The sequence below is a fragment of the Achroia grisella genome, unplaced genomic scaffold, assembly GCF_030625045.1.
Source record: "Achroia grisella isolate CSIRO2021 unplaced genomic scaffold, CSIRO_AGI_Agris_v1 utg567, whole genome shotgun sequence".
NCBI lineage: Eukaryota > Metazoa > Arthropoda > Insecta > Lepidoptera > Pyralidae > Achroia > Achroia grisella.
The window spans coordinates 166,134-193,074 of record NW_026712947.1 but is presented as its reverse complement, the minus strand read 5'-3'; the positions used below and the strand labels follow the sequence as shown (position 1 = coordinate 193,074).

The window sequence follows — 26,941 nt, the reverse complement described above, 5'->3', positions numbered from 1 at the left end:
ATGACAGATAATAAAGATCTTGCGTTGCATGACTTCGTATTCTTACTTCGCATAATTAATCTAGATTGTACGAGATAGTCACCAAAAATATTACTGTATCGTTGATTGTAATGGTCATAAGATGACGTAGACCTATAAGTAGGTTAACACGCTTCACTGACATGTAAATAGAAGGGTATAAATAATAAATTGCCATCCAATTTGTCGAAAAGTATGATAACACGCTGTCACGTGTAGTTACTAGTTTACAATTAAGCATGCTCGTCTAATCAAATTCTTTGCATTCATTGGACCGACGCTGAACTAGGCCGCAAGGTCGTTCGTGAAGTCGCGTCCATGAAGCGACGAGACCGTCATTACAGTCCACAACACATGCTGATATCTCACAGGAGAACTTCGCTGATAAGTAAGAATTCAGTCGTCGATCGCTAATGGATGGCGATGGTCGCCATCATGACTACCAACGACTTTCCAGTACAGTTCGCTGGCAAAAAATACGATTTACATTCATTCATGCGCGATCATCCTGGTGGTGTGAACACTTTGAAGAATTATAAGGGGAAAAGTATATTGAAGGCTATGGAAAAGTTCGGGCACAGCAGCAGTGCGTATCATATGTTAAATGACTTGAAAGTGAAAGTAGTGGAACTTAAAGATGGGAACTTGACTGGGGGTGTGAGTGGGAACGGACGAATTATAACGAATGAGGAGGCCGGTCGAGATGTGGAGGAGATAGAGTTTCTAGAAGAGCTTGAGGTAATAAAGATACTTATTTTTTAACTTTCGCGTTTAGTACACATTATTAATATAGTTAAACGGGTAAACAGACAGACTGACATGCCAGCTAGTGACGACGGCTAGTGCAACCTAGTCAACCTAGTCTAGAAACTCCGAGAGAGGTAACCTTTTTTTGTCTTATATATAAAATTCTCGTGTCACAATGTTAGTTACCATACTCCTCCGAGAAGCTTGATCGATTTTTATGAAATTTTATATGCATTTTCAGTCAATCTGAGAATCGGCTACTATCTATTCTTCATTCCCCTAAGTGGTATGGGATATCCACCCCTAAATATATATTTTTTATTTTTTCGATATAATATTTTATTATTATTTAGGATTGAAAAATACATACAACCCTAAATTTTCACCCTTCCAGGATGAACCCCAATTTTTTAAAAGCGATTTTAATTTATATGGCGAAACAACGTTTGCTAGTTGTCCATAAAAATATTCGTGTTAAAACCAGATTTGATATTAATTCTTCGGGTGTAAATAATACAACTAAGCTCGATAGCTAACGTAAGATACTGTGACACCCATGTTTTACTCGGCCTACATTTGTAAAGTTGTCTAAAATTATATATTAATTACTTTTAAAACTAAGTAATATACATTTTAACACCAATATTTTTATATCTACTCCTACTTTTATAAACGGGAATATAATTAATACTCACCCTGTTGAAGACTTTCAGATAAAATTAAAACAATCGTCGCGAAAGACAAAAATATAGTAAGTTCTAATATTGTCGAAAATTACGTATAAATATGTTTTATATTGAAATAATTAAGGTTCTTCTTAGTTGTTTTTAACGTTTTATTTGAAACCTAAGTAATTGTGGATTTTATAAAATAAATTGATTTTATAATTTTATATTTTTTTTATTACGAGTCAATAATTGAGATATTTTAGCGGATCGTGTTGTTTCTTTTTAATGATTGTTAACAATAATAATATCCTTAGCTAAGAATTGCTTGTGTTATGGATACTAGACAACTGATATTAGATACATTTTTTTATAAATTTATACATTATTACCTACATATATAGAATATATGACCAGGCCAGGCCCATAAGATTACATAGGAATATATATTTTTTTCTATAAAATATTCTATGAATAAAATAGAGCCTACCATTAAAAAGGAAATGGTTTTGTTTGGTTACAAACATGGATAATAATAGGAAAATATTTCGAATTTCCCGTGGAAACAGAATTAAACAAATCTGTGTAAACTGTAACTGAAACCAAGGGCAAAACTTTAAATGTACGGTTCTAAAGCCACGTTGGTTTACCGATTTACTTCCAATGGTCGCGGGTTCGATTCCTCGCACGGCGCAAACATTTGCATTCATGAGTATCTTGTTTTTATCGGTCTGGGTGTTTTATATGTATATTATGTATATATTTACAAAAAAATCTTAATATTTATATCAGTGTATGCTTACCATAGTACTAGATGGCGCGGTGTTAATTTACCAGGGTTATTTATTTATTTATTATTTTAAAAGTCTCGTGCGCAGTATATTTTTGTTACAACTATAATACTTTACGTTTTCTTTAAAAAAACCCTATACCTTTTTCTATAAATGTTTCTAACTGTTGTAATTCCTAAAATAGATTAAACCTAATAGTCCGCATTGTTTGTTTATGCTAATTTTTAGACAGTCATCGTAACTCATTAAAAAAATATTTTACTTTGTAAAGCCCTTTACAAGTTTAGACATAAGAGATCTAATCATTATTGTTCAAACAGATAAAAAAACATCTGTTTACACAGTACAATTATACTTAGATACAGTTTCTTCATACAACCTATTTTTCAGGTTTTATTTGGTTTATCCTATAGGTAGATACAGTATCAACTTAGGATTTTAAAAAAAGTATTATTTATTTGTATTTTGTATTTATTTATATGCTTATAATTTAGTTTAATAGCCTATATTATAAATAGAAGGGGGTAAGGAATTATAAGTAATGAGGATTGTAGTGTTCACTTATTTGTTATTTATGTCTTCTTGTATGTAAGTTGTTATCGACGTAATATCGGCTCGTTAGCCATAGCTCCACGTCTTTACTCCGCGGCGCTTGCGCAGGGAATCCCTTCCCTCTTGCGCACGGCGGTACGTGTACGCTCGGCTCGAGACGATAGATAATAAACTGCTAGTGTTTCCACATACACTACATCTCTCTCCTTTTTAAGTTTATTTTCTTTTCAAGCATGAATCAATCCACTCTATTAGGTATTTGTTCCTTGGAGGCATGTGTGCTACGTTACACCGATAGTGGACTCATTTTGACACTATACTGCCACACATAAGCCGAATGCCTCTAGTGCGATTGGCCTTTCCAGCGTAACCAGCACCGTGATTTTCCTCCTCTTTTGAATATAAATTACATTTATATATTAACTCCAATTTACTCTCTGTTTCACATACTTCACCTTTCTTCTTTTATATTTGTTTTCATATAATCGTTATTCCACTTTGTTATTGTATAATATTATGTAAGATTAGTATAAAGCACTTCTGAAAAATGTTGTAAGTTTATGACCAGAATATCTCTATCACAGTAGTCACTACTTTATATTTTGTAGGTTTAAGGTAAATACTTATATTTTTTTTCCATTATATCTGTCTCATACAATGTGTTATTTACATGTAGTATTTTTCTTTATCATGTACATTTGAAAACTGATTATCTAAAACATAATCTGGAATTTCTTCAAAACTCCCCACTATTTATACCAGAATATTATTATTATATCAAGAGTTGCATCAACAATTGCAAACGACTTTCCACTATATTCTGTCTACACATCTGATATCAGTCCATGTAGTATTAATTGGGTATAACTATAACCATTCTTCATCGTACAAAATTATCTCCCTGATCACCTGCATTAATTCAGTGCTAAAATATTAGGAAAGGTTGTCAGACCAGTCTTTGAGCGATCGACATATACCACATATATCACCACAGCGACTCTACGTACTCCAGCAATCGTCAATTATATTAGTTATAGAAATTATATTTTCGACCAAAATTAATTTGTGTCCTTATGACTTTTGATTTATTATATTTTACTGAATCCGCTCCATTTCACTCCGATAATTAATATGCATTAAAACTGGCAATTTTTTATTACTTATATTCAACCGCAATTTAATGCAACATTCTATCAATTTACACTTTAATGAATAGGACACCATTCATCAATACACAATACAATGCTTGATGACCCCGCCAAAGACAATTTAACAAAACTGGACGTTAATACGCAATTTAATGCTTAACGACCCAGCCAACGCAATTTAATGCAACCTGTCCGCCAATACGCAATTTAATGCTTGACGGCCCAGTTCAACGCAATTTAATGCAATCTGTCCATCAGTTCGCAATTTAATGCCTGATGGCCCAGCCAACGCAATTTAATGCAACCTGTCCGCCAATACGCAATTTAATGCTTGACGGCCCAGTCCAACGCAATTTAATGCAATCTGTCCATCAGTTCGCAATTTAATGCCTGATGGCCCAGCCAACGCAATTTAATGCAATCTGTCCATCAGTTCGCAATTTAATGCCTGATGGCCCAGCCAACGCAATTTAATGCAATCTGTCCATCAGTTCGCAATTTAATGCCTGATGGCCCAGCCAACGCAATTTAATGCAACCTGTCCGTCAATACGCAATTTAATGCTTGACGGCCCAGTCTACCTTACCTCTGTAGCTCCTTTTTTAGAATATCAATGCCATTGTCACCGTCATTATAACTCCATTGAACTTCTTAATTCATCCTCTTTAAGTATTGGTTATTAGTATTATGCTCATTGTTTTTCTTCCTTTGCTAATTTCTTTAAGGTCATCCGAGCCAATAGTCAATTTATAAGCAAATCATGGACTCCTGCAAAACACCAAATTTTATAATTATAAGACAATTAAACGCCACTCTTATCCATTTAATTTTCACAATATATACATTTATGACTACTAATATTAAACATATTTCAGATTTATTTACTCCACAAGAATGTCCAGTAAATAATTCTAATCTAAAGTATAGGAATACTAATAGTATCCTCAGAACCATATATATCCATAACCAATAATGTATCGTTAGTAATTGTTACTGTCATGCATCATGGTTTACATTATTATCTAGTAATAATAATAATAATTGTGCAGCCATAATATAACGCACCTCATTCACAATAATATACCTCGTATATAACGACTTCCTTGATTTAACTAATTCTTTGTAATCCCTTGGATTTTCCATAAGAATCGATGTAAAATATACCTTTACATTGCGACATTATTATTATTTTTCTTTTTAATTTGGAAAAACACCTCTTTCTAAGGAATTTTCTTAACCCAAAACCTTTATATAATGTTCCCACCAATGGTATGACTCTAACTCTACTTATCTCTCATCTCATAAAATGTGATTCATGTCAGGACATGTTTCGACGTACTTATGTTCGTAGAACAATAATTGTTGTTCGATGGAAAGTAATGTAAAGTTTTGTAAACACTGCTGCTCGTCACTATTATTAAAGATTCAAGTTGAAATAACTTACGACAGTTTTTTTTTTTACCTTTTTATAACGAAGTTTAGACCAACGTACCTTCAACATAATAAATCTCAGTTCAACGAATTACTTGATATACTATATATATTTTTTTTTTTTTCTTTGTTTCGATTTGTTTTATCGAGGTTGCACTGTAGTACGTATGTAAAAGTTAAAACACGCTAATTTGTCTAAGCTACCCTGCAATGCGGCCAAAGTATTTAGAGAGCGACCAACACCAGTACTATGACGATAAACAAATACATGTATATATTTTACAACTACTACAATGAAGTAGGTATCATTTCCTATTAGCTATCTCAAAACTCAAAACCACATTAATACACTTATTTCGCGTATCGCAACACTACACAACTCCAGCCGCAACTGGATTAACTGTCAATTAAAAATGACTCCCCATCGCTCCAACATCCCCGTCACATTCATATAAAACAGCTGTCAGCGCTGTCTGCATGTGATCACAAAACAAATTCTAACTCCATTCCACAGCTACTAAATGCGGTACATTAATGCAATTATGGCTATTATTCCTATTATTTATTCAAGCTTCTTTAAATAAAGAATATTCATAATCTATTCCATGTTCCCGAAACTTCAAAGAATATAAAAAACATTTTTTTTTCCACTCTAATAACCCCTTCACTCATCCGCATAATGCATTAGGCGAGTAGGTACAATAATTCAGAACTTAATAGTAGTTCTATTTCATGTAACCATTATTGTGCAATTTCTAATTTACTGGTATTTTTAAATTAGAGAGAATCTTAAATATGTTTCCATAAAGACATACTCACCACCACTGTACTATACTATAGCTTATTATTAAAAGTTAATCACTGTCATTGCTGTAAAAATAATAGAATAATTCTATATACATACATAATTCGGTATCCTTTTTCTCGTTCCAGTGTTACTGACTATAGAAACCACATACCGCATACAGAAACAGCACTCCTGTACCTTACATCCGACCATAACTAGCGACACACTTCCTCGCAATATAATAGTCGGCATCTCAACCTCTTGAATACGTGGTTTTTTGTTTTTCTTCAACAAATTCATTAGACACTAAATTCACCAAACCAAAAGATTGCCTTCTAGGTCGCAAGTGTAGATGCGCGCTTCATTTTAACACAAAGCACAAATTGTTAAAAATATGCCAGACAAGTAGATAGGCACCTTGCACTATACAACATGTATAGTAGACCCCAACATAATGTATCAAACTAATAATTAATCTACATTTAAAACCTTCCTATGCAAAACAATTGCAATTCCCACCGGCATCCATTGGAAAGCTCACTAATAATTATTATTTATAAATTATATAATCCAAAAGCCAAATCCAATCCAAATAAAAACATTTTAACCACACTACTTCGCGGCTCTGCTCGAATACCAGAATAAAATAGTCTGCAGGTATTCCGAACAACTCATCCGCATCGAAATGTATGGGACACTGTTACCCAGATACTTCAACACTTGCAATCAATTAAGGCAAATATAAATATTGTCCACCAAGCACTGCTCAAACCGTGTGTGTCACCCCACCTTAGATTTTACTATTGTTGTTTTGTATATAATACCCAACATCAGTACTATAATGCAGGTACAATTGTCAGCTCACCATCATTTGTAATAATATCGTATCACCCGACAACATCGTAATATTATCCCGTACCAAATGTAATATTAGGTTATCATGTGATCATTACAGTTAGAAAGAGGAACTTTAGACCACTTCCATTTGCAGCAATACTCTAAAAGAAAATAGTGACATTTGAACACTAGTCACCACCTCTGTATAAATACAATAAGGCGGCCCTATTGCCAAAAGTAATTAAAGTGCATCGACACCTAGAAAAGATAAAGCAAAACAAACGTGTCGTCCGCACAGTGCTCTATTATACTTCATACCCACAGGTCTATTGCATCACGTAATATGATGTCCCACTAAACATCTCACCGTCACCGTCCCCTCATGAAACGAACATGCAGCGGCAACTACAATCATTACCGATTTTTTATTTCAACACGGAAATACGGAAGGGGGAATGGGATTGTTAAAATAATCCCACTGCTAACATTGTATCACGCCAGAGGGACCTCCACGCGGCTCCCCCCAGAAACCATCGTGACAAATTAACACGAACCCACCACGACGGGCCAACCGATCCTATCCCCCCCATCATTCTACCATACTTCATCAGTGCCACGCCAGCGCAGGCAGTACACCATTATCATACATTAAAAATAATAAATCACGGATATACGTAAACATATCACTACAATGATTATTAATACGACTATTCCTACCAGCTAGAGACACTATAGGTATAGCAAGTACAATTTATAATTAGGTACCTACTTACTTGGCGCAAATCGATCGTAAACCGATGTTACCCAGCTATTGTTTTTTCTGTATAGGTCTATATAATTCGCTCCCCGTGCGGCCCCACCATAATCCTTCTAAATTTGTAATTACTCCGTACCCGTAGGTATATGTATATCTTATTAAATGATTTTGTACTTATCTTTATTTATATCCATTTTGCCTCGTCGCCACATGTAGTGTTCACTTATTTGTTATTTATGTCTTCTTGTATGTAAGTTGTTATCGACGTAATATCGGCTCGTTAGCCATAGCTCCACGTCTTTACTCCGCGGCGCTTGCGCAGGGAATCCCTTCCCTCTTGCGCACGGCGGTACGTGTACGCTCGGCTCGAGACGATAGATAATAAACTGCTAGTGTTTCCACATACACTACAAGGATAATACCCCATTGCTAACAATATAACTATGTCAGGTCAACCTTCACGCGGTCTCGCAGGAAACCATCGTGGTCAATTTCTGCTAAATTTACTACGATAGGCGAACTATCCTGACTGCATGCTCATATCATAATTATCATTCTTCACTGGTGTCCCTCCAACATACCTATACATATGACATGAACGCAGGCGAGTGCACCATTCTATTATGCCTAAAAAAATCTTATAGACTAACAAATATTAATTATTACCTATATTGATAAAGCAGCCTGTTGCGTTTTTATGTAACTGGAAGGTTAAATGGCCATTTGATGGAATAGCAATAAAAAAAAGAAATATTTTTAATTTTTTTAATTATTTCTTACTTCTATTTCACTAGTTGTTATGTTCTCAATCTCTCATACCTATAATTTCACTGCCATATGTCATCCTTTACACTGAAACGGCTATACCTAAAGCAAGCTGGATGCAGATCACATGTACAAAATCCACCTCTGTTTTCTTGGCCTGAGAATTGGCATAATATTACAATTATATTCCCACGGCAAGATCACCGAGGTATTTTAAATTTATTATTCATTTTGGTATTTATTAGACGAGTATTGTAAATAATTAATTTGATTGAGGATATTATAAAATACCAACTTCAGTCTATAGTTCATTGGGACTGTTATGAATTATTTAAATTGAAATAACAAATAACTAAATCGATTTGTGATGAAATTTCTATAGAATAAATATCCAATTTAAATCTACATTTTTGTAATATAAAAAAACATTAAAATGGTTTATAAATACCGTATTTATGTACCTCTGTGTGCCCAACTCAGAAGAAAAATAATATTATTAAGTAATATATTTGAAATCAATTAAGTATATAACAGTTCATTATGTTGTTTTTTGAATAAAAAAATATGTTTGATTTGGATGTCGTCATTGTAAAAAGAATCATATGTAATATAATTATTGTTGTTATGAAACTTATATCATTATATCATACATACATTAAAATTAAAGCAGTACCTACCTATGGTTATTGTAAAGTACACAATTTACTCTATGTGGTCTTTATTATGGAACACGCAAATTAAATATTAAATAGAAAATTCTTGTGTCCCAATGTTAGTTACCATACTCCACCACAACGGCTTGACAGATTTTTATGAAATTTTATATGCGTACGGAGTAGGTCTAAAAATCGGCTACTATCTATTTTTCATATACTTAAGTGTTAAGGATTGTCCACCACTAACATTTATTTTTTGACAAAATTGTTTTTGTTTTTTTATATTGATACATCAAAAAATACATTCAACCCTAAATTTTCACCCTTCTCTATTTTCAATAACGAACCACCAATCTCTATTTTTAATAATGATATTAGTACTTTAATTTATATGGCAAAACAAAGCTAGTATTGTATAAATTTAAACAGATTAAAAATCATAGATTTTTGGCTACGTCTCTATTATTTGACAGTGACAATTGCGAACCGATTCAAACCTTTTTTTATACATATATAATCAAGTACATGTGCGTACCCAATTTCAGACGCGGTCAGAATTTCAGACAAGGGTAGCCCACTAAAAATCTATAGCCACTCTTAGAGTCGGTTGAGACGATGTATATTAGATACAGGTGATAAAAAACTGACCAATTGTACATAAAAATATTGATCTTATATATTAAATAACAATAGGAAAATGTAAGGTAGGGTGACACAGTTTAGACACGGCAGTGCTTAGTAGACAATATTTTATTTGTCTTACTAACATTATTAAATGCATATGTTATATTGATGTAACTGTGTCCTTTAGGAAGCAAGATTTTTTAATAGTTATTGTAATGTATGGTTATTGTAAAGTACACAATTTTCAGGGGAGGTTCAGGGGTCAGCAACCTCTGCCCCATCCTTCTCCCCTCGGTATAGTACGGTAGGGTTTCAGTGTAAGTACGTTTTAAATTGATTATTATATTAGATATTCATTGCTGTGAGTCGATCGATACTTTTGTATTAATAATTTCGCATTTCGCCAGATTGAATTTGCGTCACTGACATGACGTACTGCATTATGATGTTTTATCAGGAAATTAGTCATTATACAAAACTAATTAGATATCAAAGATCCATTTAGCGATGTAGCGGTGACATTCAATACTTTTACTTACACAGGCCTTCGTAATTTCGATCCCCGATCGATTTCAATTCATTCGATTTTATCTCTGTCAGGTAGGAGACATTGATCATTTTCCACTGGTGCCCAGCTTTCCAGGTTTCCACTGGTATGTCAGCGTAGTTTATTTATTTATTACACTATTTAAAAATATGCGTACCATCAGCGACTTAACGCCATATGGCATTGTTTACCTGCTATTCATTGGGTAAAAACAGAATCCGGTTGAAGGGCAGTGATGGGAAAAGGCACACGTTTAGTATTTACCTACCTTCGGTAAATATGTCATTACAAATATGCTTAAATTATATAGTTTCTTATACCGTAGTGAAAGCGGGTGCACAGAGTCATAATAATTCGGTAAAAAAGTATGAAATTGTAAAACTGTCTACTATATAGATATAGGTACCTATTTATATACAGGGCCGAATCTACCAAGTTGAGTCTCCTGGTCAAGTACATTGTTGTCGCTCAGTTAAATTCTATGTATGTAGATGTATTATGAGACTATACAATATTTTATTAATAAAAAGAATATATATCATAATATACGCAACGTAAGTTATACTACTGAATATTGGCTGGTTCTATTCTACAAATATGTAATATTTTATTAATTAGCAGGATAAGTCTTAAATATAATATTGCTTTTTTTGTCCTTAAAAAAAAATGTTGTTCTGTGCATACCATGGGCTAGGCGATACTGGTTAAGCAGTTGCTTATTCCAGTGGGGTACCCAATTCCGCCCTACCTTTATTCCTACTGGGGACGCGATGCCCACCATGAGAGAGGTAGCACCCCAATCAAATGGTTCTGGAGGCGTGCGCACCCACATGCTTCGACAATTGAGTAGATCGCCCAACAACGAGATAGGGCCTGCCCTACGCTATCTACAGGGTGGATTATCGCTGCCGGAGCCGCGGTATATATGCTAACATGACCTCGTAACTACAACAATGACGCACGTAGGTACCAAATGGTTTTTTAGAGGACAAGAATCATTCAAAAGATCAAAAGAAAGTTCGAACGGTCTTTTAAAGATTTTTCCACACGAAAAAAGAAAAGGCAGTAGCCTAATCTGCCTAATGATTAATCCGTGCCTAACGTAATCCTGGAGCAGTGGCCACATAACGAAAACAAATCCTCGGAACGGTGAGGTCGCTCCGTGAAGCCTGTGTAAACACTAGGAGACATCTGCGCTTTTGGGAGGAGCTTGGCTGGCTACTTTAGTAGTCTGGCTCTACACGCACAACGGTCCAAATGAGAGGCTAGTTGCGGAGACTGGAGTCCAATTTACATTTACATAATCCGGCCCTGAATACTTACGCATAAAACAAATTCACACACTTCCAGAACTTCATAGAACTTATGCAAGATATATTGCTCGCTATCACGCGTGCATTAGCATTTCGATTAGCTTAATAGGCTATTAAGAGTTGCTCCTACTTACATACTATTGTCCATGGATAGTGATCTAATTACAAAGTAAATACTTAGCAAATTAAAGATTCACGTGACGGTCTCGGTGGTCTAGGGGTTTAGCACACCGTCTTGCTTCCGATGGTCGCGGGTTCCATTCCTTTATTCTTTATTGTACACACACATAGGAAAAGAATGTAATGTACAAGGGCGAGCCTATCTCTAAAAAGAGATTTCTTCAAGCAAGCCTAGAAAATATTATAGTTGTTCACACGATTCCTCGCACGGTGCAAATATTTGTAATCATGAGTATGATTGTTTGTATCAGTTTCGGTGTTTTCTATATATATATGTACATAGAAAACACACAGAGTGATACAATGTATGTATTTACAAAAAAAACTAAGTATTTATATCAGCTGTCTAGTACCCATAACACAAGCTCTGCTCACCATGGGACTAGATAGCGCTGTGTTAATTGTCCTGAGTTATTTATTTATTTATACTAGATGTTAGTCACGATTTCGTCTCTTATTTGCGATAACAGATAAGCCTATATCTGTCCTTGTGATACCATCTACATTCACATCAAATTTAACTAAGATTAGATCCGCCGGTTGATCTTGAAAATGTAACAACAAGACAAACAGACTAACACGGTAACACTTTCGTATTTAGAACATAAAGTATATAATGGATTTAAATTGAAAAGTTTGTTTGTTTGAAATCACAAACCTCGGAAACCATCAGTCGGATTTCAAAAGTTAAAGTTTTTGAATGTTTTAATCTCTGGAACTATTTGGATAAAAAAAACTTGAATTTTGGTCAGAACAAACGTTACAGTTCCTATAAATAGGAGCAGAGCAAAAGGAATAAATGAGAATTAAACATTTATACGAAAATAGGTTTATATTTTTCTATTCTATTTGTTAATACTCATAATAGTGTTTAATATCGCTATACAGCTGATGCGCACGTCATTCTACTGCGACTGCACTTCATGCAATAGTGCTTCTGTGGCGTATTTCATTTGCGCGGGAAAAATAAAGAAATAACAAAATTGACTTTTTGAGCACACTAATTTTCTTGAGCTCCTAATTCTTAATTGTTTTATACTATTCTTTGTTTGTAATTAACTTTTATTGTAATATATCTTCTATATATACAACAAATCTGAATATAAATACAGCCTCTACTAACATACCTAACATCATTCTATTTGAATTAAGTCATTTCTCACTAGAAGCACAGATTTTATATCGCGAACAGATCTAATATCACTAGATAAGTACAGATCACGTATACAAAGTGTCGACGGCCTCGGAGGTCTAGCGGTTTAGGTTAGGTTATCACACCGCCTTACTTTTGATGGTCGCGGGTTCAATCCTCGCATAATACAAATTTTTGTATATATGAATATGATTATTGTATTGGTCTGGTGTTTTTTATGTGTATTTATTTAATTCAGGCTATGCCCATATTATAAATACATTATAGACATCTTGTCTTATGATTATTATGAACGCGAAAGTGTGTGAGTATGTATGGATGTTTGTTGACTTTGATTGGTCACGGCACCACCTCCATTCGGCCAGTAGTCCTCCTTCATGTATTTTTAAATGTATTAAGTATTAATTTCATAATTTATTTCAGGCCCGCCTGGATTGGTCGAAACCTCTTCTTCGGCAATTGGATGCCATTGCGCCACATTACGATCAGTGGGTGAACAGTGCAGTGTATAGAAAGTGTAGACTCTTCGAAAGCTCCATCCTTGAGAGCATGACGTTTACACCCTGGTACTTAGTGCCAATGTGCTGGGTTCCAATTATACTGTATTTAGGTTACTCGCAGCTTCAGAAGCACGTGTTATGTGGAGGTAATATTTAGTTTTTTTTTATATAAATAATAATAATTGAAAAGAAGAATTGCAAAACTGAAGTGGCAGTGGGCAGGGCACATAGCGCGAAGGACAGATGACCGTTGGGGCAGTAAAGTCCTCGAGTGGCGACCGCGGACCGGAAGTCGCAGCGTGGGAAGGCCTCCAGCAAGGTGGACCGACGATCTGGTCAAAATCGCTGGAAGGCTTTGGATGCGCGCAGCGCAGGACAGATCATTCTGGAGATCCTTGGGGGAGGCCTTTGTTCAGCAATGGACGTTTTCCGGGCTGAGATGATGATGATAATAAAAATAATTATTAAGAATGAGTAGGTACTTACTACATTATTGCATTTTAAATCATGAGAAGTACTATGCACCTGGCCATTACCCGCCACACATATGTATATAGTTTTAAATATAACTTTATGTTGTTTTTTGCAAAAGTAAGAATATTATGTGATGCAAATTTTAGGGATAATAAATAAATAAATATGTCTGAAATAAAAACTGATACAATTGCTGCTTGTGTAATATACGAGACGAAACGGTTTATAACAATTGAAGGAATTCCATTCAAGGCTGCGTAGCTCCATAGTTAATCAAACTCGATGAATTTTTTTTTTTGACAATTCACACAGCGCCATCTAGACCCAAGTTAAGCTAGAAACATACACACTACATAGAAAATACCCAGACCGATACAAACAATCATACACATGAATACAAATGTTTGTGCCGTGTGAGAATCGAACCCGTGACTATCGGACGTAAAGCGGTGTACTAAACCGCTAGACCACCGAGGTCGTAAAATTTTGACCATAGGATAAAGCAACTGATATTAATATTTCACAATAGTCAGATTTTCTTTAAACAGAAACTGTTTCCTTTGATTTAGAATTACACCTAACTGAAATTGTTGATTTTAAGAAAAAAAACGATCAATTGTCAGATCATTCGTATGAACAATCCAGGACAGGATAAGAATTTGAAAAAATGTGCAAGAAATTAAAATAATAATGAATTTTCGGTATAAAGAAAGAAACCTTCATACAATTCCTTTAAAGGATTCTACTTCCTTAAATTAGACTTAATATCACAGTATATTTATAATTGTGTTTTAAATACAACTATTTTACTAAATAATTAAGTCTATAAAGACTTTATAATAATTTAATTTCTTTTCCTGATTTATAAGTAATAAGTTGCCGAAATAAATATCTAAATTAAAAAAAATAGAAACATGCAGTTATCCGATTTAAATAAAATAGCCACAAATTAAGCCGTAACAAAATATGGATGGAGCCCAACGTGGAAGTTATCGTGTATACATACAGTTATATATGTATATACAATGTATACATAAAGTTATCGTGTATACATACATGTTTAACTACACTAAAACAGTCAAATTTCCTATGATTTATAAAACTCTTGCCTCTTTTATTTCCCATAATAATATTAAACTTTAAAATCCATGATCATTAATTCCAAATAATGCCAAAATTTTAAGACGTTGCTTTTCATTATACTGTCCCGTTTCTTGTTTGTTAGTGGCATAAAAGACAACACTAGCCTTTTGCCCAAAGAAAAAAAAACAGTTCAATTTTAAACCGTCAAGTCTTCTGAAGTCACTTGAGATTTTATATGTTATAATTAGTTTATTATTGTTTCTTTAACGTCATGAAGGCTTTTGTTTTATGATTAAGTAAATAGTCACTAATGCTTATTTACAGTGCCTATACTACATGACCAAAACTGAAAATATGTTAAGGTCATTAGAGGAAAGCAGTAAAGATAATGTTTTTATCATTTATTAGAGTAGTATTTAGAGATAGGTCGGGACATGACAATCAATTCCAACCTACCACAGAGTAATTCACATTACGTTTTATAGAGTTTGCACCGAGAATGGAGGGACATGAGAAATTAACCAAAATTGAATCTATGTAAAAACATTGATTGTTACATAGATTGTGTGTTATATAAACTGTTATGTTTTTACATACATATAATGTTGCGTTTATGTAAGTGAGGATAGTTGGACATGCAGGTAAAAACTTTATAAATGAAATACCAAATATGTAAAATAGTGCTTGCAAATATGCCGTGCTCAAAAAACATTACTACCACAGATTCTATTGGATATTCACCAACATATTTTTTATTCCTTCTAGGAAGAGGCAAAGACTATACTAAGCCTATACGTCTTAAAAAGTAAAAAAGAAACATGAGACCAAATCTACATATGAGTACGGTCATAAAGTCCCGCGATACAAGTGTTTTGACAAAATATGGTAACTTTTCATTTCATTATTTTATTATTTAAAAAAAATACTACTACATAAAGAGAGTTTATATTATTATGTTTTTTCTGAGGACTAAGGTGCCATGCCTCTTAATTCTGTACTCAAAAATCAGGCTGTTTGGAAGCTGAAATAGGTGATGATGACAGAGGTACCAACACATATGTTATTTTATTTGAAAAAAATGAATTTCTCAGTACTCTCTTATTGTTTTGGGTGTAAGTTAGTTACTTATCTGATATCTTCAATAATTTAGATTTTGTCGATCAATGACTAATCGACGGGGTAGATTCTTGTGTTAGTCACACGTTTTTACATCAGAAAATAGTAGTTTTATTTGTGTAATAAAATCATAAATTATTTAAAAATTGTAACTGATAAAACAAAACCTTCCTGCACCTACATATGAGTCATTTAATAATGTATAATTTTATCACTGAGTCAGCATATGCTTGCGATTACAGTAATTGTGAGTGGGCGTCATAAAAATGAGAAGATATACTCGTATATTCGCTATTGATAGATTTTTTAATGAATTACTACAGGGGGGTGTAATAACTTGTAATCAGGTGTCTATACGCTATGGTAATATTATGTTATCTGTGGCTATGACAACCGTTTACTATCAGATGGCATGCTTGTTTGCGTTTGCAACCATCATAGTATTAAAAAAACTGTACACGCTGGCGGGCCACCAGTTGCGGCAAAATACGCATCCACTGTATGTAAGTTAGGTCACCGTGGAAAATTAACCAGTATTTAATCAAGATGATTTCTGTGTAGAAGTCGTCCTGATATGTTACCTATATTGCTGGTATTTGGGCCAGTAGCCCTCAATACTGTTTGTATTGCAGATTATTGAGCCCCTCCCCCCTTTAGTTACAAAGTAGGAAACCATTAAACGACGAATTTAATTTATATGTGGTAGAGCTACGCTGTCTAAATCTAAATACAAAAGAGCTAGCTACAGAGTATCGATGTTTAGTAATAGCACTTTAAGAATTACCGTCCTTTGTATACTGGTCGACGGTATAAAAACATGATCATAATATTAGGCACATAGATTTTAGAAGAAAAAGTATATCCATCACATTTAAATTAGTGTTCCTGTTGCTAAGTAACAGTTTTGTGTAACATGCAACTGTGATGAAATTATATTCGCTGCATATCTCCATCACATAATCAACAACCCTAGGATGGGGCTTAGATTTGTCACATCACATATGAATTTTAGTACGGATATTAGGCGGAATAGATTTTTGTCACAAAAAATTCGAGGTTGTGGCGACTCTTTGATGAGTTTTTATATTATTTTAAAATTCCATAATCATATTTGACATATTCTTTTTTGTTATGTACCTGTCAATTTAGTCGCATTTTATTTTATCTATGATGAGGAAAATACCATCAAACCCTCAGTACATCTCATCAGACACATCAAATACCTTCGCTTCAGGAGTGATTACTGAATTAGATCTGACATAATTTATGCGTCAGCCCTAATTAATATTTGATTTCACATACCATGCAACTATTGCAGGGCTTCGGAAGTCCACGCTCTCAAAAATAGAATTGCAATCCATATATCACAGAATCAGGTTACATTGAATTATTGATTCATATGTAAGTTTAGCTAGGTCGACGCGGTACTGTTTTAAGTCTAGCGTTTAGAAATAGTCTATTTATTTGTATATGACATTTCGTTTTATCTTTGACTGTTAACCAAAATAGGATATAGAGGTATTGTCATTCAACAATGCCATGAGTGATTATATTTGAAACGTGTATGTATTTAAAAGAGATCGGTGGACGTAGGTAATTGTTAAAAACTATTAAAATTGTAAATTAACTGTTAATTATATATTTTTGTACTAATTTAAATATTAATATTAACTGATTAGTTGTGTAACAAGAATGTAAAGAAAAAAAAACAAAATACAATCGTAGTCTAGAAAATACAGAGTTCTCTATTTAAAAATGATAAAATGTAATACTTAAAAGGTTTTTATAATTCTAGTTCCCAACAAATCGGACGTTTCGTCCGAATAGTTATATATATATATATATATATAGAAGTTATATAAAAAAATTAAGACATCAAGTCTGTTTACTTTAAACAATCTTAATAGATAGTATTAGCAATAAAGAACAATAATAAATAAGTCTGCCATAGCTGAATACTTAATGAAAGCGGGTCCTAATCACTGGATGGAATTTCTTTTAATTAAGCCTAAATAACAAATATTGTATTGTTTGTAATTAAGGTTTACTTGAATGAATGATCAATATTTATAATAAATACCATCTTTTATACAATTTTTATGTAGGCCTGGCGTCTGAACTAGTGTCAGCTGTACGACAGTAATATATAGTAGTAATAATAATATACACAGATGTGTATATTATGTATGTATTTACAAAAAAAGCTTCTAAGTATTCATAACACAAGCACTGCTTAGCTTGGGACTAGATGGCGCTATGGCTCATGTCACAATGTTAGTTACCATTCTCCTCCTAATCGACTTGACCGATTTTTATGAAATTTTATATGTATATTCATATAAAATTTCATAAAAAGGTCTGAGAATCTGCTACCATCTATTTTTCAAACTCCTAAGTGATATTTATTTTTATTTTTTTAACAGATTTTTTTTAAATTTAATATATCGCATTAAAAATACAATTTTTAGCCTTCTAGCATCAACCCCTATTTTTTAATAGCAATTTTAATTTATATAGCAAAACAACGTTTGTAGGGTCACCTAGTTTTCAATCAAGAATAGTTTTGTATACTTTTTGAAAACATGTAGAGAATTTAATTTATTAAAATGTTTATTTCTGGCTAATAATTACGATTCATAATTTTCAGATTCATGTAAACAAGATCCTTTGGGATTGCATCTTTACTTATATCATATATTCCTCGGTCTGGTGATATGGTCGGCACTTGAGTACTCGTTGCATAGGTGGGTGTTCCACCTCAACCCTGGCTCCTCCGTCACCATGATCAAAATCCACTTTCTCATCCACGGAATGCACCATAAGGTATGTTGTTTTATTTTTTTTTGTCATGCATGATAATGGAATGTTGCGCTATTAGTATATGAATCGGGCGGGACGGCTTTCCTCATCAGAGGAGCATAATAAAATGTACATGATATCGGTGGGCCAATTACGTAATTTCGATCACAACAGGCCCCTCTTCCCCACTGTGCACTTGCCCAGGGCTCCGCGAGGGATTGGGGCCCCCTAGTCTATTCTACTCCTTACTCCATTACCAAACGATAACCGATAGCTACTCTACTCTCGTCTGAAAATCAGTCTTAACAAATCCTTACCGACTGTGGTCAAAATGTTCGTTTTTAGAATATATGCTCATATTCTTTTCAAATAAATGTTGTACATATTAACTATAATACAGATTCGTTTTTAAATTAAAATTTGGGAGAATAGAGTTACCACCAGCATGTGCTATTGCAAAAGCAAAATGTCTAATCAGTGATCGTAACCTGAACAGACCAGTCCCCACAAGCAGCACCCGTTCAGGAGAATGACGGATGAGTCACCCATCATTGCACTCAACTGTATTAGAAAGGAGCACATTGAACCTTTCGTGTTTATATATATGTAATTAGAAATAATTCAGATCAATATAAGAAGATATGGTTGCTACAAGTGAGAAATAAAGTTTACCACGAATGTCCGATATTACGCAATTCGCGTATCTTATCTTTTAACAGAAAAACAGTGCATGCATTTCTCTTGCTCAACCGTAATAAATGAGACAGTTGTGATAAATACAGATGGGGATATAAATATATGTATATCGTACTTTATGTATCTGATTTCTGACTTAAACGTATTCAAATATTAGCCAAATTGGCAATACGCATAGTAACTTAAAATTATTTAAAAATATATCGTTGGATTTAAAAGCTATTTACAATTTTACTGAGTGAGAGAGTGAGACTGAATTTTACTAAAACTATAATGAGGACATTTTATTGAGCAAGTGTTACTATTACACGACTATTATAATGATAACCATAAAGACTTCAGTTGACGTATTGCACTATGTTAGCTGACATAATAAAATTTACTGTTTAACTTGCTATTATGTTGTGGACAAAATTGATTGTATCTTATACAATCAATTTTGTAACTTATTTCTATTTTCTTGCACGATTGATATTGTTTCGGATTATAAATAAATAAATATGAGAAATAAAAAATATTATTGACGAACTTTGAATGAATTCAAAATAATTTAAAATTTGTTACATTTTTAAATTATTACTGTATGATAACTTAATTATACAACAAAGTACCTAAAATTAAAAACCTTAAAAAATATAATACCTAAAATATATTATTAAAAGCAGTCCCTTTAGGCAAGGTTCCGAAGATACTGGCGGCGTTCCCCCTTTGAATAGCTAGACTAATTCTTTGTCTTGCATTTAAAATTTTGTGTTCGTTTCATTTTATTCAGTTTACAAAAAGACTTTTCTATTGCTACTATTGTTATTTCTCGAATAATCTTGGGTTATTGTTATCATTACTTTTCACCACGCTAATTCAAATTAGAGTAGTCAGAAGCATGGCTAACTGTCGACTTCGTGGTTGAATTCACCACCACGAAACGTATAAAAATAATAATCTTATCATCCTCTACTGGTGCCCTGGTGCAGGCGGAATATACTTTTCCATTATCAACCAATATAAAAAAAAATATGCTGGCGGTGCATATATAATAATCCAATCAAATCAAAATATCTTTATTTATGTAGATCTATTACATACTCTTAGGATATGTGTATGACAAATCCACCGTCAGTTTGGAATGCTTTCGAGATGAGAAGAAAGAAAGAACCTCAGCTCGTATTATTTTTAAATACGGTAGTAGATATTTATAATACAGACTCATTTTTGAATTCAAATTCAGAAGAATAGAGAGACCACCAGCATATGCTATAGCAATTTTGTTAAAGGCAACTAGTGTAATAAGTTGTAATTAAAAAAAACATTGATTTCAGTGTTGTGTGTAGGCCGGATTAAATTATTGTTATTAATTTTCAGGTACCATTCGACGGATTGAGACAAGTTTTTCCACCGGTGCCTGCTTTTCTCTTGGCATATGTTATTTATATGATTCTTCAACTTTTCCTGGCATACCCACTCATTAAACTCACTGGAGGGCTTATAGGTAAACATTAATGCAATTTATTATCGTTTAATTTTTTTTCTCAAAGTTTCTCTCTTATTTTCCATGGCCCTTTTTGGCGTTTTATTTTTTTTCATTTAATATTTAAATATGTATTGTGGCTTCCCGCAGTTTACCAATTAATTATCACTACTGCTTGCGGTTTAGCGCGCCTAAAAGTAGAAACAGATCCACTGAAGAAAATATTTTAAAATATTATGTAGATTTAGTTTTTTTATTCGTCAATCTTTCCATTTAGACAGTAGATACTCTTTCCTTACCTACGTGGATTTTACAGCATGACATTAATTTTAATATTAGGAAGAAATATTGTAGGTAGGTAATTAGGTGCTTAAATAGCCTGCGGTGCCCTCATACTAGAGTCGTTTTCGTCAAGCAGAACTTGACCTTCAGCAGTTTCATAAGTTTTTAGCGGGTTTGGAGTGCCTTCTGCACTCGCCCCTATTTTCGTCTGGTGCATCTGTAAAGGTCGGTTGTGGCTCATAGTACTATAATAGTTTTAAAGCTAGTACTAATTATATATATACATATTTATAATAATAATAATATGTCGGGACACACTCAGTACTAACAAGTCTCAAGCTAAACAGAGCTTGTGTTATGGCTACTAGAGAACTGATAGAAGTACATAAATTAATTTTATAAATCGCTAGGCCACCCAGGTCGTCTCTATCTCGCTACGATAATAAAAACTTGCGTTTTAACCTATATTAATAGGTTACCTGTACATTATTGCAATCAAATCAATCATATCTTTATTAATATACCTAAATCTATATAATCTAGCAGTAGTTAGTCTAATCTAACAGTATAGTGATCTGATATTTGATGTTTGTTTAAACATCAAATTTCATATCACTATACTGTTATATCTACCGTCACCTCTGAATTCAGTTTCAAGTAAAAGGAACTAAAGACAAACTCAGCACTTACTCTTTTCATATGAGCTTGTAAAATATTTATATAAAAAAAATCTATTAAAAAGAGCAACACACAAGTTTCTTGCTCATTCTTCTTGTGATGAATCTGCATTCCGAATCAGTGGTAGAATAAAAATTTGACTATTTAAAAGTGTTTCTAATGAGTTTATTTGAATGAAGATTATTTCTATTTCTATTGGGATTATAAAAATACCGATTCATGTTAAAATTAAATTTGAGAGAAGATACTGACCATCAGCACAATTCTGCTATTGCAATTCTGTCAGAACGTAATAATATTATTCTGCTGTTATCTTCTTAAAAATACTAATGTGTTAGTATTGCGCTAATGTATCTGATCATTGAGTCTTTGAAATAAATTCCAGCAATAATTTAACGACATAGCAATTGCTGGAACTCATTCCCTTAATAAAATTTATAATGCTATGACAGTGAATCGATTCAAGGCTAAAAAGATTGTTTGTATACACCTACGCAAGTCTGGCTGATTTATTTAATCATCGGGGTTATTTAAAAATTAGCCCGGTCTACAGGCGCGTCGGTTGTACAATTAACCCCCGACCCCATAACAGGGTACGCGACGCATTTTTCTAAAATCAAAAGCAATGTTTTATATATAGTACAGGCGGCAACAGAATGGCATCGCTACAGATTTATATATAATATATCTTTATTAGTATTAATAAAATATCAAATTAAACAATGATGTGAACAGTTTTGACGCAATATATACTTTTAATATTTAATAATTCACTCAAGAACTTGTCTACAAATTTTATTTTGGTGTTTATAAACATGTGCTCATAATATTGTGTACAGTAAGTCATTTTATTCACGCGCAATCTGTCAAAACTTAGTGATTTTAATTGTATTAGTGTTTGTAGATGAGATGCGTGCGCTGCGTCGTACAGATGCGTATTACAACAATTTTTTCAGTTGTTAATGAGGCAATTTTTTTTTTATTTTTGTGGCTAAACAACAACAGATAATGAAAAACTGAAAAGGAACTCTTTTGTGTAGATTTTTTTTCTCTACAACTTTTATTTCAGACATGTTTTCATAGTTCTTATCGTTATCTATTTATTTTGAAAAAAGGCGTTTTTCAACTCTTTCATTCCTTCAACTTAAATCAAAATTTCTCACTGAATATTATTATTCACGTATATACGGATTTATATATTGCGTTAAAACTGATCACATCATGGTTTAATTTAATATTTTATTTGACTATATGCTGCGATGGCAACCAACTCAGTATAAAGATACAGATAAATCTCGTGGTGTAGATTCTCGTGTCTGGATTCGAACTCGCGACCAATATATTTTATATTCACAGATAAACATTCAGATATATATAATACTAGCTGTTGTTCCCGCGACTTCATGCGCGTGGAATTTAACTTTATTTATTTTAAATAAAAGATTTTTTGTGAAATACAAGTAGCCTAAGCCATTCCAACCCGCTTAAAGATATCAGTAATAAAACCGATACACAAAAAGGGAGATACAATAGAAATTGAAAATTATAGACCAATTACTCTTATTCCAATTCTAGCAAAAATTTTTGAAAAAATTATAGCCAAACAGTTGAATGCGTTTGTAACTAAACATAAATTACTTAAAACAAATCAATTCGGCTTTCAAAAAAATAAGTCAACTACACTGGCCTGCTATACACTTGTAAAAAAGATAACTGATGACATAAACAATAACATAAATTCAGTGGGCTTATTTCTTGATATGTCACGGGCTTTTGACTTTGTGAATCATAAAATTCTACTAGGTAAATTGGAGAAAATGGGAATAAGGGGTAAAGTGCATGAATGGCTGACAAGTTACTTAAACGATCGTGAGCAATATACAGAAATAGGGCACATTATAAATAATGAAAAAGTGAATATTCGCTCAGCACTAAGAATAAATAGTTGCGGAGTACCACAGGGTAGTATCCTAGGTCCCCTTCTATTTTTATTATATATTAATGATTTACCAGACTCGATAACTCATAAATGTATACTATTTGCAGATGATTGTACACTTTTATTTGAATGTCCAAATATAACCAACAACCAAATTGCTCTCGAAAGTAATATAAATATAACGCTACAAAACGTTGTAAAATGGATGGAACACAATAATTTGCACATAAATGTTTCTAAAACGAAACTTATGCAGTTTAAAACATATAAAAGACAAAGGCTTGACTTACATGTATATTATAAGGGAGAAAAGATTGAACAAGTAGAGTCAACAGTATTTCTAGGTATTACGATTGATGAGAATCTAAACTGGAAAAAACACGTAGATGGCGTTTGCTAAAAAATAAACAAATTTGTGTTCGCACTCTATAGACTGAGACAGGTTGCATCACTCCAGACGGCACTTAGTGCATATCATGGCTATATATCGTCAGTGCTACGCTACGGCTTAATAATTTGGGGCAATTCCACTGAGATCGAAACTGTTTTCAAAGCTCAAAAAAAATGTATACGAGCAATATGTAACTTAGGTAATAGAGATTCATGTAGACCAATGTATCAAAAACTAAATATTCTTCCTTTGCCGTGTCTATACATATTTGAAATATGTTTGTTTGTAAAACAGAATTTATCTATGTTTACATCCCACTGTCAAATAAAAAATAATGTAAGATCCTCCAGAAAAATTAAGTTAGTGTTGCCCAAAAGTAACTTAACCCTATTTCAAAAAAATGTATTTTACATGGCACACAAAATATATAACACTTTACCCGCAGATCTAATAGAATTGACAGGACATAATTTTAAAAATAAATTAACCAAATGGCTGTTGACACACTGTTTTTACTCTCTGGACGATTATTTCAATTATAAATATTATAAATAATAATAAAGTAATAATAATTGTAATAATGGTAATAATCTATAAATTTAAATATGTAATATTAATCTAATTGTTATAATGTAAATATTAATATATGTAATTATTAGGTTTATTAATAAAATTTGCATGCCTACTGAAAAAAGGCATATTACAGCGCAGCCTGCTACTGTCACTGGGGCTTTATTGTTATGTGCATATCTGTCTGTAATGCGAATAAATGACTTACTTACTTACTTACTTACTTTCTAAGTTACTCCTTATTACATCAGGTACCTGCCAAAAAATTCCCATCAAAATCGGTTCAGCCATTTCCGAGATTAGCCGGAACAAACAGACAGACAGACAGACAAAAACTGTAAAAAATGTTATTTTGGTGTATGTACCGTATTTATATTCATATGCATGTAGTAAAAAACTGTTATTTCAATATTACAAACAGACACTCCAATTTTATTTATATGTATAGATGACATATTTATGAATATACCTAAATGTTTGCTTTTCGAGTTCGAGGATCGAACCTTACACCAATAAAGGATGAGCATGTACATTAAACCACTACACCAATTATGTAATAGTAGTTACAATGTCAAATCATGAAGTACATATTAGTTTATCGTATGTAAACATGCATCCTAAAACATTCGATACAAAATATTATTCATTATCACCTTGTATTGCTGATAACGTTGATGGTGTGTCCAGGTTACCTGACCTACGATATGATACATTATTATGTGCACCATGGGTCACCGGAAGATGGCACTTATCTGTACGCGATGAAGAGATATCACTCCAATCATCATTTTGTCAATCATGATAAAGGTAAAACTCTATACTATTTTTTTTTTGACAACTAATAGAAGTACATAGATATTTTTTTTTTGTAAATACATACATATTATACATAGAAAACACCCAGATCGATACAAATAATCATACTCATGAATACAAATGTTTGTGCCGTGCGAGGAATAGAACCCGCGACCATCGGACGTAAAGCGGTGTGCTAGACCGCTAGACCACCGAGGTGGTCAACTATTTATAACTACAACTGTTAACTTTATATCATACTAGCTCACCCGCGCAACTTTGTCTGCATCACAGTTACCTGATACAGCTTGTACATCAGAATAGCTACATTACTATAAAGTTTCATCAAAACCTGTTCAGTAGTTTTCGCGTGAAAGAGTAACAAACATCCATCCATACTCACAAACTTTCGCGTTTATAATATTAGTAAGCTGTACATATATAATAGAAATATCTTCGAATAAATATAAATAATATTTATTCAAATAAACTCAATACAAGCACTTTTGAATAGTCAAATTTTTTTATTCTACCACTTATTCGGAAAGCAGACCCATCACATGAAGAATAAGCAAGAAACTATTGTGTGTTGAAAGAAACTTAAATGTTATTTTAAACAAATAATTACACAATAACAAGTAAGAGGCATGCGATAATCAACATAAAAACCGCTACGCACTCATTCTTAGTGCAATTGTTAGCGGTATTAAATTTAAAAGTTTTCATATATATATTTATATTTCATTATATTATATTTATTATAATATCTTGTATAGTTATTTATATCAGTAAATGTGTCACAGTCCTCGCTATTACTTCACAACGCATTCTGATTATACTCTAAGGTTAGCTGGGGAGAGTAAAGCGGTTTAACATACCTCTTTACTTCCGATGGTCGCAGGTTCGATTCCTCGCACGGTGCATACATTTGTATACATGAGTTTGACTGTTTGTATCGGTCTGGATGATAGGTAGACCGCTAATAATTAATAATTAACAAATAAATTAATAATTAAAATATTTGTTGTGTTTCTTTTAGCATTCGGGATCAGCAGCAAGATGTGGGATTATATATTCAAGACGTTTGTACACGTTAGAAAGTTGGGATTTAGTTTACATTGGTAATAAAAACCTACAATTCTTAGTTTATATTTAACTAGTTTCCCACCTCGGTTTCTCACG

The 26,941-nt window shown here is 33.0% G+C and overlaps 1 protein-coding gene across 1 annotated transcript; it reads left to right on the top strand.

Annotated features, from left to right (window-relative positions):
* The first annotated feature begins 453 nt into the window (after positions 1-453).
* Positions 454-26,884, top strand: LOC131848682 (fatty acid 2-hydroxylase). The gene is made up of 6 exons (XM_059198609.1): positions 454-756; positions 13,395-13,617; positions 18,792-18,967; positions 20,999-21,125; positions 25,652-25,771; positions 26,799-26,884. Exons 1-6 carry the CDS (start codon positions 454-456, stop codon positions 26,882-26,884), a joined length of 1,035 nt encoding a protein of 344 aa, XP_059054592.1.
* Positions 26,885-26,941: the final 57 nt, after the last annotated feature.